Source organism: Habropoda laboriosa, unplaced genomic scaffold, assembly GCF_001263275.1.
Source record: "Habropoda laboriosa isolate 0110345459 unplaced genomic scaffold, ASM126327v1 scaffold33, whole genome shotgun sequence".
Lineage (NCBI taxonomy): Eukaryota > Metazoa > Arthropoda > Insecta > Hymenoptera > Apidae > Habropoda > Habropoda laboriosa.
Genome location: NW_017100187.1, coordinates 1,637,550 through 1,650,193, shown reverse-complemented (window position 1 = coordinate 1,650,193; position 12,644 = coordinate 1,637,550). Strand labels below are relative to the sequence as shown.

At 43.6% G+C, this 12,644-nt stretch overlaps 1 protein-coding gene across 1 annotated transcript in view; it reads left to right on the top strand.

The window, feature by feature from the left end:
* The window catches only part of LOC108579701, a 55,659-nt gene extending 53,541 nt beyond the window's left edge, over positions 1 to 2,118 (top strand). The window contains 3 exon segments of the mRNA XM_017943290.1: positions 212 to 580; positions 688 to 841; positions 1,001 to 2,118. Of these exon segments, the coding sequence (XP_017798779.1) occupies positions 212 to 580; positions 688 to 841; positions 1,001 to 1,122 (645 nt within the window). The 3' untranslated portion in view covers positions 1,123 to 2,118.
* Positions 2,119 to 12,644: the final 10,526 nt, after the last annotated feature.

Here is a 12,644-nt window from a genome sequence, read left to right as displayed (position 1 = left end):
AAAACTCGCTCGAGGAAAGGGGGATATCTCGTTGCCGTCGCGCTCTCGTCGTCGTCGTCGATTCGTTCTAATTATTAACCGATAAAGCTTGATTTACAATTATGTTTTTCCGTCGCAAGGATTTTTCTTATCTCGCGTATACGAGTGCACTCCTGATCTTAGATCGCGAATAAATCGATCGGTGATAGTTCAACGATATATATAGAGAGAGCAAATGATATCGGCGTAACCAGTTTTATCGTAATTTCCTCGTGCTGGAACAGCGACACGGATTTTCGTCGTGTCTACCCCGAAGGAAAGGCTGTCGGTCTGTCGATTGATGAAAAAATGCGTTTTTCTTTCTTCTGTTTCGCCTGTAGGCTTGCAAAATTCAGTGTCGTCGAATTTGTCGTCGGTGGACATGGCGTCACTGGCGGCGGCAATGAGAATGGGAAACAACGGTGACATGAGCGGCGGTGCGCAAGGATCAACGGGACCGCAACAGCAAGGAGTGCAAACAACCGGACCAGAACAAACTCTGAGGATGCATCAGGCGGAAGCCTTGTTGCGTTCGCAGGCTGAAGCCGCGCTTAGACTGGCTGTAAGTAGAATCTCTCCTTTTCCCATCCACGATCTCCAACGAGACAAACGCCCAGGCACGTGATAAAAAAATACTCAACGAACGTTCCACGCGTTTTGTGATATCAGGTGTCGCAGGCAGCAGCGGCTGCGGCCAGTTCCGCGGTTGGCGGAGACGTGAGGCATCATTTGGGACAGCATAACGGAGGTAGTACCTCCGGTATGCCTGGACACCATACGAACCAACAGATGTCTCAGCAAGACACATTACCGCCTGACCTTGGTGAGTTCAATCTTTCAACGTCTAGCTGTACTATTCTATATCACTTCAACTATGATCTCGATTAGTTTTATGACGTATCACTTTCCTACTTTTCCAAACAAGCGAGCGATTTCACCAGAACCGAAGATCCTACGATGATAAACGATTTACGCTCCACAGGGGAAGCGCTGCGATTACAAGAACAGCGATTAGAACAAGCCCTGAGGCTTCACGGTGATCCTCGAGCCTTAAGTTTCACTCTCCAGCACGTCGTCAATCAGCAGAACAATCAGCAACCATGAAAATTCAGTTACTACTGAGACGAGTGGACCCCTTGGACGTCAGATCAGACGAGCCTTCAGCAAGCTGAACGTCTCAATCAGCAACAATCATTGCAAATAACTGAGCTTCCAGCAACTCTCAACGAGCAACAGCAGCAAGGTTCGTCTGGTATCGGTCTTCATCCTCATCAACAACAACAACAGCAGCAGCAGCAGCAACAACAGCAGCAACAGCAACAGCAGCAGCAGCAGCATCCTGAAGACCGTGGTGTCAAGAGGAAGGCCGACGAGATGATCGGTAACTCTGACAACGTGTAAAGAACGACGTACATCGACGATAAACCGTCAGAACAGTTTGTCGTTTTCTACGTCAGTTCCACAACACAGGCGTCCAAGTGTGGTCACCCGCGAAATCACTCCTGTCTCAGCAGTAGAAACGAATTATTCGAATAACGAGGCCCTCTCCGTGGGGTCTTTCAAATCTAACCATTTTCACTGTGGCCGACGATTCACGTTCAGGAAATATGTTCGTTATGGTCGATGCGATAGTGAAAATTGAACACTTCTGTCTGATCCGTCAGAGGGGAGTAGAAAACGGTCATACGTATCTAGAAATCCGTTAGACGGTGCGTGATAAGGTGCAGCAGTGGCAATGATCATTCTAGCAGCACGCGATTCTTTCGCGTGGATCACGTTGTTCCTATACTTCGGTCCTGGGATTCAGAGTTCCTAGAACGGCAAAGCTCGCCGAACGAGAAGGTCCTCGCCCGTTTCGAGAGAGAGAAAAAGAAAAAAAAAAAACAAACGAAATAACCGAGCTTCTTCTTACTCGTGTGTGTAGTGAAAAAACGATCGTCGATTTTCTCTTTCGCGCGGTATTCATTGTTTCGTCGAGTCGCTCTTCGAGAATTCACAGGACGGACATTGTCATTCTCGTGGCTGCACCGAATCACCCCTGAGACGTGCCATAATAATATTGAAATGAAACTGCATACCGACACGTTCACGCTGGTCTACGAACTTGCCCTTTTCTAATCGAAACGAGGGGACGGTGACTTGCCAGGTGACGTAGAGAGTACTATATGGTTTTCTTGTTAGTACAAGAGCCGAACTCATAGACCTGTGACCTGTGTCGCGATTACGGATGAACTTGTCAACTCCTGGATCCGACCTGGCTCTATAGGCTCTAGGCTCAACAAACTAAACTATATATATATATACATATATACAAAAAAAAAGAAAAACAAAACCAATTTAAGGTTCCCTTAATCTTAGCTCCCGTAACGTTTAAGGCAGGAAACATGGAGAACACACGCGTCTGATAATACGTGCGTAAACGCGGTCAGGTGGATCAGCTAATCCTCGTACGTTCGTTAATTATATACGTACCGCATCCCCCTTCCCGTTTCACGGACAAACGCGAAGAATATGTTTAACAAGACGGACGGTTTGATCCGCGGTATCGACGTGGCGGCTCGCGACCACGAATGGCATCGTCTCGTTCGAACCGCCCGCGATGCTCTACATTAGTGATACATGTACACAAGAAAGGAGAAGAAACACACGAAGAAGAGAACGTTGTTGTTTCACACACACACGCACAAACGCACATACATACACACGTATATACACAAGAAGCGACAAACTGAAGAGAAGAAGGGAAAAGGATACCTACATACACATATACACGCACACATGATATATATATACAAATATATATAATATACACACGTACAGACACAATGAACAAATAAATACACGTATACATACACGCGAAAACTACTCGATGTAAGGATAGAGAACAAAAAAAAAAAAATGCGCGTAACATGTGCTGGTCGACAGCACGAAAACTATTAGCTCGTAAGCGAACAAACAAAATATAATTATTACAAACAGTTATATTATATATATTATATATACATACAGAGAGAGTCTGGAGTGTATGATGGATACAAAAAAAAAAAAACGAAAAATAAGCGTGAGGGGACGTTTTGGGACGGGTCCGAGAAGGAAATAAACGGGCCCCGTCCACGTCGCCCCGCACCGTAATCTGTACACGTGCACATTTTCAAGAGAATCGTGAGAAGAGTGTACGAGGCATTTTTTTCGTGAAACACAAGCCAGAGAATTAGAATGCTGACGAAGAAGAACGAGAAAAAAAGAAATGAGAAAATGAGGGTCTATGAGACTAGGATAAATTAGGCGAAAGAGAAAATCGAATGAATGCGGAGCGCGTGCCCGGGCAGTGGTACACGGTCCCAAGCGAACGCCGACTGAAGAGCGAATGAAAGACGTGTACGTACTACGGTGGATCGAAAGTGGTGCCAGAGAAACACGGGAGAATCGGAGAGCGAGTGAGAGAGAGTGGGTGCGTGTGTGCGTGACCGCGCGGAAGTGTGAGAGAGAGAGAGCGGACGTGTAAGATTTTTGTGAATGAACGACCTTGGGATTGTCGCGTACGTGCACGGGCACGCGACTGAATGAAAGAGGAGCCGAGCGAAAGAGAATGCTTCGTGAGCATCAAGGAGGAGAGAATGCGAGAATGGAGCGACTGAGAAGATTTTAGAGTGGCGTGCTTCAGGTAATCTGAGGTCCTGTGATCGTTATAAGCGAAATATTTTTTTATTTCCGGGTAATATATCTGAACGCGTAAAAATACTTGCGTCGTTTCGAACTTTTACTTGCAATATACCGTTACGTTCTCGCAATACTTAGAAAGAAGAAGAATAAGAAGAAGACGAAGACGAATATGAAGATGAGGAAGAAGTTAAAGAGGGAGGAAGCAGAACAGAGGTGGATTAATTTAAAGGAGAGAAACGAAACAAAAGTCAAATAAATGCGAAAAATGAGGATGACGAGGGAGAGGAGGAGAAGATGAAGAATATAGAAAGTCCCGTAGGTTTTATCACCGTGGAGCGAACTTTTCTTTAGAGACTCGGGCCAGCCCTTTTGCCCCCTTCGGAACACCACTCTTTGTGATACCCCGTCAATCTCTCGATTCCCCCTTTTTCCGACCTTTTATATGAAAAAACTCCTGGACTGTCCGTACTTTTCGATGGGGTTTCTGCATTCGAACGAGACCAGACGAGATGAAACGAAACGTTCGCTGTAATAGAGAGAAGAAAAAGAAAAAAAAACAGAAGACCAAACCACACGCGCATTGGAGTAAAAGGAAACGAGCATCTCTCTTGGACACTCGGAACTTGATCGAGAAAAAAAGACCGGATACGGACGGTTGTCGAAAATCGAATTTTTTTACACGAAAGTAAAAGAAAACTGGAGAAGAAACCAGAGGCGGTCCAAGTAATTGGAAATCATCAGGGAACAAAAACAAGTCGGTGAAAAGAAACAAAAGAGGAAAAAAAAAAGAAAAAGTCGTTTCAACGACGATTTACCTACGAAACGTTCGTTTTCTTCGTTTCTTCGACTGGCAATCGCGGACTGAATAGTGCGGAAATGAATGGTAGCGTGCCGAATTTTTTCTTCCCCATGAACATCGTACGTCGACCGCGTTGTTGTTGTTGTTGTCCTTGTTCCCTTCGGAGATACTCGACGAGACTTTTCGTTCCGTGACCGGTTCGTACAAATTTCCCCAACCCGGTCCTTTGACCATTCTACCGTTTTATTTTCACCCCCACAATTACCTCTCTCCGTGTTGCGCTACGTTCCTTTCTTAAACGATTTTTCCGGATTCTGTCCCGAGGTAATTCAACCATATCTATTCCCAACTTTGAACGCGTTGTAACTTTCGACATGATTCAAGAATAATCGAAACGTCTAGAGACCATATATATCGATCCAAAGAAGAAGAAGAAGAAGAAGAAGAAGAAGAAAAAAGAGAACAAACAAAATGGAGAAAAATCGAATTGACATATAACCGTTTGGATGAAAAATTCTGAAACTTCGAATTGTATCCTGAACTTCTCCGTTCCTCTTCAAGGGACCCCTCTTAATTAATCCCTTTGTTCGCCAATTATGAAAAGTAGCCTAACGTCGTCATCTTCGTTGAACGTAAAAGACACGCGCCGAGAAGCCGCCGAGTAGCCAGGCTTTTTTCACCATCTGGGACGAGAGAAGAAAAGATTGCTAAAAGATTCATCGTCAAAGCTACATTTAACGATTGCACTCGCCTCGCGAACCGGAACTCGAAGGACACGATCCAAGGCGAGCCACTGTACGAAATTATTATCCGAAGGAAGACATTCCAAATTGAAATGAAACGTTTTTCCCCCAGCGAGATTCGAATACGAAGAATAGTGGCTGCCAGAGAGAAAAAAAAAAACGAAGGAAAATGAAAAAACGATGGAAGAAAAATCGCATACCTTTGGAATTATTGAAAAAAAAAATGGCCATCTCGAGTTCCTGGTACCGTGCACGCGGGTCGATCATTGATCGTTCTTATTATAACAGTTTTTGCGTTACAGGGCGTTTTTTCCTCGGATTAAGTAGTATGTAAATACACCTTGATATCACAAGCATAAACTGAGAATTTACTGGTAAACTTAAATCAAGTACATAATGCGAAATAGGGTTAGTTTCTATGTATATACCTAAAGCTGGACGAGTGCATACTCCTCGTTCATGCAACCAACGATAATCGTTTTTATCGAACCAATGCTTCTGTTCGTCGTCGGTGTACGCCTGGTAGTTGGTGATCGCCCTTGTACAACCCTCGTTTACCAGTTCCCAAAAAAAGAACCAACCGAGCGAAGAAGAAGAAAGAAAACTGGCTTAATTAAACGCGATGATATTGAAATATATGTGAAGAGAAGGGTTTGAGCAAGAACGTTCTCCAAAATGGGCGTCGCTGATCGGGAAATTTTTTTTTCTCGACACTGATACACAAACTACACAATTACACAGACACGCTCACATACACACAGCATTGCGATGGATTGTACAGCTACGATAGGATAGATAAGTAAGCCTAAAAAAAAAAAAAACACAATTCTTCACACACTCGCACCACCGGCACCGACTAGCCTCCAAATTAAGACAGGGACCAAACGTTTGGCGAACACAATTTTTCCGAGATTTTTCTGGAGGTATACGTAAGGAGATCGCGAGAATTGTTTCTTCTGGAGAATGTTCACGTTTTCGGCGCGAACGATTCGTTTGTTTCGGTAAAGGGTGCGGCGCGATTATCGAGACTCGAGATTCGCGGCATAAGCTTTGGATACCAAGTAAAACTGTCAAAGGGTCACAGATGAATTTCATTAGGCAGAACGCGGTTGAAATTTCACCGGAGGAAAAGGTGTCTTTGAATGGGAGAACGAATGTGCGTGAGTATCTGTGAGATTAGGCAAAAGATCAGGTGTATTCGGTAATACGCGTACCGCACGCGCGAAATGAAAAAAGAAAATCCCTCCCCCCAAGAAGAAACGAACAAAAGCAAAAATATCAAACGTCGAAGTAGCGATTGAAGGAAGAAATTAACGATGAAAAATTGCTCCGAAGGAGAAGAAATACGAAACTTCACGCTGCAAATGATCTTTCCAAAACAAACGAAGTGGCAAAAGATAATGTTTCTACGGTCCCTCGACAAATCAAGCAAAAAGTAATAAAACGTATAAAAAAAAAATCATCCAAAAAAATAAAAGTATAAAAGTAATGGTGCACGAAAGTAGGAGCGGAGGAGATGATACGAAGAGATTTTAAAAAAGCAACAGCATCACCACTTTTCACCATCACTATCGCCATTTATCAGCAAATTATAGCAGAGAAAGGAAAAAAGGAAAAGCAAAAAAGTTAACAACAACAACGATACAATTAAACACAACCACCAGCACAAACGTCGAGATCCTTCATGATCTGTGGTGACCCAGAGAGGTTTTGTACACTTCGCTAAGCACCGACGGTCATGAAACGATTCCGTGACGACAAGCTTTTCACCGGTGCATCCTGCCGTGCGCCGAGGGTTGCTTTTTTATTGAACGTGTAAAAGTATTAAGAGAAGAAAGAAAAACGAAGAACGGAAAGCAAGGCAAGAGCAGAGTGAAAAACGATCCAAAATCGGTAGGAGAAAAAAATAAAAGGGGCAGCCGACTCAACTCCCCCTTCACACATCACATCCCCCGCGCGAGAAGGAGGAATTATTCCCGAGGCGCCGGCCCGTGCCCCGCGAACGTGTACCATAATTTAATTAAAAACAAATTAAACAAAACACACAGCAAGTTACAATAGCTCTAGTAGTGTATGTTCTGTAATCGAAGAATGATAAGCAAAGATAACGAGATAAATAATAAATAAATAAAATAAAAAAAAAAACATGGCGTGCTCGCCGTCGCTGGCGTGCCGACAGAAAAAAGCACAAAAAAATAATTTACAAATATATTGATTTACATATGCCCGTAACTCGTAAGCGGGCCGGTGGCGCAGCTCCGTCTACCTTCGCCGGATTTTCAAACGAAGAAGCTACCACTGTCGATCAAACGCAACGTAAAAGTACTTACGCGAAGCACGAGTAGAGACACACGTGTCGGGACACAGCGAAAGAAGAGAGAGGACTTACCGATGGAACAGAAGATGGAAACTCATCGTGCTTACCACACACACATCACATAAGTCCGTCTCTCGAGGGAAACGAAGACTTACACGTTATGCTCGTCGGACCAGAAGCGAGCCTCCTCTGACTCTCGACACACACACACACACACACCGGTGAACGGAACAGTGTTGCATACGCTGCTGTTCGCGACACGATGGACGATCAGAATGTGTTCGAAGAGGAAGAGACGAGTAATAGAGTGTAAAACGCGACGAGTGGAAACCGAGACCCGGCAGAGTGTGCCTTGAATCGCGACAGAAAAAGCGGTAACAATGTTGAGATGATATTAACCGGTGACAATATACACGTGAAAATCTACGAGCAGAGGGAAGCACGTTGCCTGCAAAACCAGCCCTTACCCATAATCTTAATCTCTTTCATGTAAATTTGCTAAATGTTTAAATAATCTAAAAAATGCCATAGCCCGGATGCGCTGGTGTATACTCCCAGTGCATACACACTCACAAATACGACTCGACCTCACGAATTAAACGCAAAAAAATCCGCGTCGCCGGTTCGTTAACGATGGACGGCACGCGGTAAAATTGGTATTCTCGCCAAGGAGCAAATAGTTCACAAATGCACAGAGACAGAATCACAGACAAGCACACCACAACAAGAAGAAGAAGATGAAGAAGAAGAATAAGGAGAAGACAGAAAGCTGGGACACGCGGTCTATTCTGTCGACGTCGACATCCTCATCGACGATAGAAATCGTACGGAAGACACGTGATCCCGGTTGACACACGATCAAATCAAAGATGCCCTGGTTCTCGAGCGTGCAACCCCGCGCGCTCAAAACACATCACATACACAGGCGGTACGCGTTCGTCCTTGAAGCGACGTCGCGACGCTTACGCTCTTGCGCGTTCTCCAGCGCATGCACTCACATCTACACAATTAACTACACTTCTACACACTCTAGACACTTAATTACACTTAATTACACACGCTACGGATATGTAAAGCCAATTGATTTTGTAAATTGTCGAAAAGAGCAGCAGACATTCAAAAAGAAGCAAAAAACAAAACCAGAACAAGATTCGGCCTCACGGTACCTTTTTCACGGAACGTAAAAAAAAAGAAATATTTCAAGGAAGAAAATAACGAAACAAAATATACATTGCGGAAAATAGAATGATACGTTTACTACCGATCCGTTTGAGAAGATCCGCGGGAGGATCGTCGATCGCCGATTCGTTCTCGCTCCTCGAAGCGGGAGAAGAATGAATCGTTTCGAGCGGCAGTGAACGAGGATTTTACGGTTAAAAAAAAAAAAAAAGAGTAATAAGCAATTGATCCAAAAACTACTGAGAAGAAGATGAAAAACATGAATTTACCGAGAAAACAGTAAAAATATGAAAAACGAGCACGAAATACCGAAGCAAAATTCGCGGCCTTTGGCAACGTTTGGATGCAAAAACCGATGATTGAAACGACGTTCGCGTCTCGCGCGCGAACGTCGACCAAATGCATCCCGGACTCGACGCCAAGAAAACCCGGAAGTGACACGACATACTCTTCGTCGAAGAGTGTCGAATTGTAACGTGGACAGGCTACCGAGGTGCGGCCATCGACGATTGAGATACAAAGAGGAACAACCAAACAGGTGTAAAGTAACGTTCGATGTAACGAACGTTCGACAACAGACACAAGATGGCAACCTCGTTGAAAAGTCTGTCCCGTGAATGCAAACCAATCTAATAACCATCCTAGGAAAGTAGCAACGGCATTAGAAGAGCCGTTGTTCAAATTCGCGGCTTTACAAGCAAAAACCGTTGATTTGTTTCCGATCGGGTTTTAATTTTTTAATGAAATAATCTCACAACGAATATACCACGTACGATCGCGAGCTATATCGATCCGATGGGAAAAGATAGGGCAATGACGTATGTGTATATTCGTGACAGTGTGTATCGTAAGTGCGCAACATATGATAAAAACCTACAGTCTAGCAGTGCGAGCGCCTCGGCGGCATTCGCGTTTTCACGCGGTGTCCCTGACCGAGCCTCCGTGATTAAAAACCGGAATAAGTTGTTTCAATGTCCACTATATAAACGAAGAGGCATAGCTGGTAAGACGGTGGGTTTGCGTTCGCCGTTTACGAATCGTTCGTCACGTATTATTCGTCCACGGGACGATAGAATATCACTTGTCATACACCATCGACAATGTGTTTCGACGTACGACGTGAACCATGATCGTTTCGTTCGTGACGTGAGAGATGTTTTACATGTACCAAATGTGGAGGCTGCGATACCATCCCCCGGAGTTCAAAGTAACAAAAATCGTTTGCAATTACTTTTCATCGCGAGCTTGGTTTCCCCAACACCGATGCAATCTTTCGATTCTGAAAAAAGTTGCGTTCGATCGATTTGGCAAACGATCAAACGTGTGTATTCTTATTTCGAAGAAAGGAAAATTTCAACGAAATCTCTTGGTCTTGATGATCTTCAGACACTTTGGCGGAAACGTAATTAAAAGGCAAAACACGGCATCAAGGGGATAAAAGAAAAGGCGAGAAGACGAAAAATCTTCCTTACGATAAATGCTGAAACTCCAGCAGAGTAGTAACGTGCCGTGAAATCTGACCGATCGAGACGTCAATAGGTGAAACACAATCGTGAGCGACGAACGTTCGAACCCACCGTACTGGCTCGTCGTTGAAAACCACGGGAAATCCCCGGGATCTCCCCGGTTTTCGCGACGAGTCGATACTCTTTTTCAAAATATTCTCCAAATTTTTTGTTTCACGAGAATGTGTTTTCTTTACCCTGGACCCCAATTTACGATCCCCCGCATACGTGTTCGAGGAGAAAGACCGAGTCCAAATGTATTTTATTGGAAAGCAAACCTGTCGAATCGAGTCTATTGGGAAATATCAGTTGAAATATTCAAAGTACAATTGACACTTGTAAAGCAGAGATGAAAAATTCGTTGCAAGAGCTACTATCGATGATAGAATCGAGTAGAGTTGAAAATTATTCAAAGGGACAAAAAAAGAAAAGAAACGGTGAAAGACAATAAAAGTCCGCTTAGTGGGTGCCTTCGTCAGGGTTTTCTGTTACAGTTAAACATTCTCAAGTATAACTCACAACTAGTAGTACTATGGTAGAGCAGTTATTACAGTGTACCGCAATAAACAGTTAACTAAGTAAGTATACAGGAAGCACGTGGTCTTTTCAGTGTTTTACAATCTTGTCGTACACCACCGCCAATCGCGTAGTGGAACGACCGGAGATACCGGATTCATTTCGTAATCAATTTTCTTCGATCCAAAAAATCCCACCCTTTCGCCCAACTATGATTGCAGTTCCCGTTTAACTTTCGAAGTATATTTCCAGGACTAAATGAACGCGCGGTTTCATATCCAGTGAAAAAAGAAACAACGCACAAAATTGTCCCTTTCCCCGAAAAAAAAAAAAACAAAAAAACAAAAAAAGAAGACCAAATACAAAACGTGATTTCTATCCCGATCTAATTCAAATCCGAACCGCCGCGTCGTTCAATTTCCTGTATTCCTCCTTTCCTGAAAAAAAAAACAAAAAAAAATCCAATCAGTATTTAACAGGATAAATATGCTACTAAGTGTACTAAGTGTTTGTAGTTTAGGCAACGTGTACGTTGTATACTCCGAATAGGTTTGAGCGAGAAATGGTATCGAGAGAGCGTGAGCGCGAGATGGGGAAGACGATTGCACGGTGGAGTCGTACATATTTAAACTAACAGATAATAATTAATTAATTACAGTACCGTAACCATTTGTCAAGTCAAGTTAATTAACAGTTAACCGTAACGCATACACGCATAATTATTAATTAAACGTACTCGACTCTATATTCTAAGGACAGCAGCGATCGCAACCATGCGTCGCAATTTATTCAATAAATCGCGGAGGCACTCACTACGGAAGTGAATCAAAGGACTGTGGCACTCGGACGCGGATCGGAGGGTGCTTGAACGAGCGTCGCGTCGCGTCGCATCCCCAAAAGTATTGCGTATCCGAGAATACTTTACTTGAAAGAAAACAATCCTGCGCCACATAGGGGCACGGAAATGAAAATTCTTGAGAAACAACGAGAGAGAGAGAGAGAGAGAAAAGGAGGAAGAAAGAAACTTATAGTCCAAATGGACGCGAAGCAGCGCACGTTCAAGTTTCCCCCGTTTTTCATTAGTCTTTCAAGTGCAGCGTTCAGTTACTTCACTTATGACGTTGCTTTCAACACAATACAAAACACCCCCGCCACCCATCCTTACAGATCAAAAATCCAATCATCGTATCCTTATCCCAACGGGTAATCCTCTCAGAGTTTACCCACTCCACCCACTCCCCCAGTTTCACGTGTACGCATTGTTTCAAATTCGTTCGCGATGTCTCAATTATGGGTTTCACGCGACGTCAGTCGTTTCCCGTGTTCTTCCGTACCCTTGGCATTGGATGGGAAAATTTGGCAATTTCGAGAAGAAAGAAATTCACGATCGACTTTAGACACGAAAGACGTTCCATCTTGAATAATTAAATGTCTAAGGATGTGTGAAAGAAGGATGGACACGTTGGAAATTTGATGAAATACGGGACACGACTGAGGTTGAAAAAAATTGACGAAAAGGCAAAGGAGTTAAGTTTCGAATTTCAGACATTTTACGTACAGTTAGTTATCAAGTATATCACAGCGCAGATTATTGTTAATTTTCTTCGGCGCCCGTTTTCGTCGCGTTTCTATCGTCTCCGATGAAGCAAGAACCTATAAAATAACGTAATCGAGAAACCGCGATGCAATTGATGGTAAAAGAAAAAGAAGGAAAAAAAAAACGGCAACAGTCTAGCACACGATGCGACGAAAATGTGCGTGCTCAGGTTTAATGGTATCGATTGAGTTTGGTCGAAGTCCCCTTTTGGGCAAATTATATCGACGCACTTCCGGTTCCGCGGGCCCGTCCAAATTCAGACGATCGAGTGAAAAAAAAAAAAAAAGGAAAGAAAGAACAGCCTGTT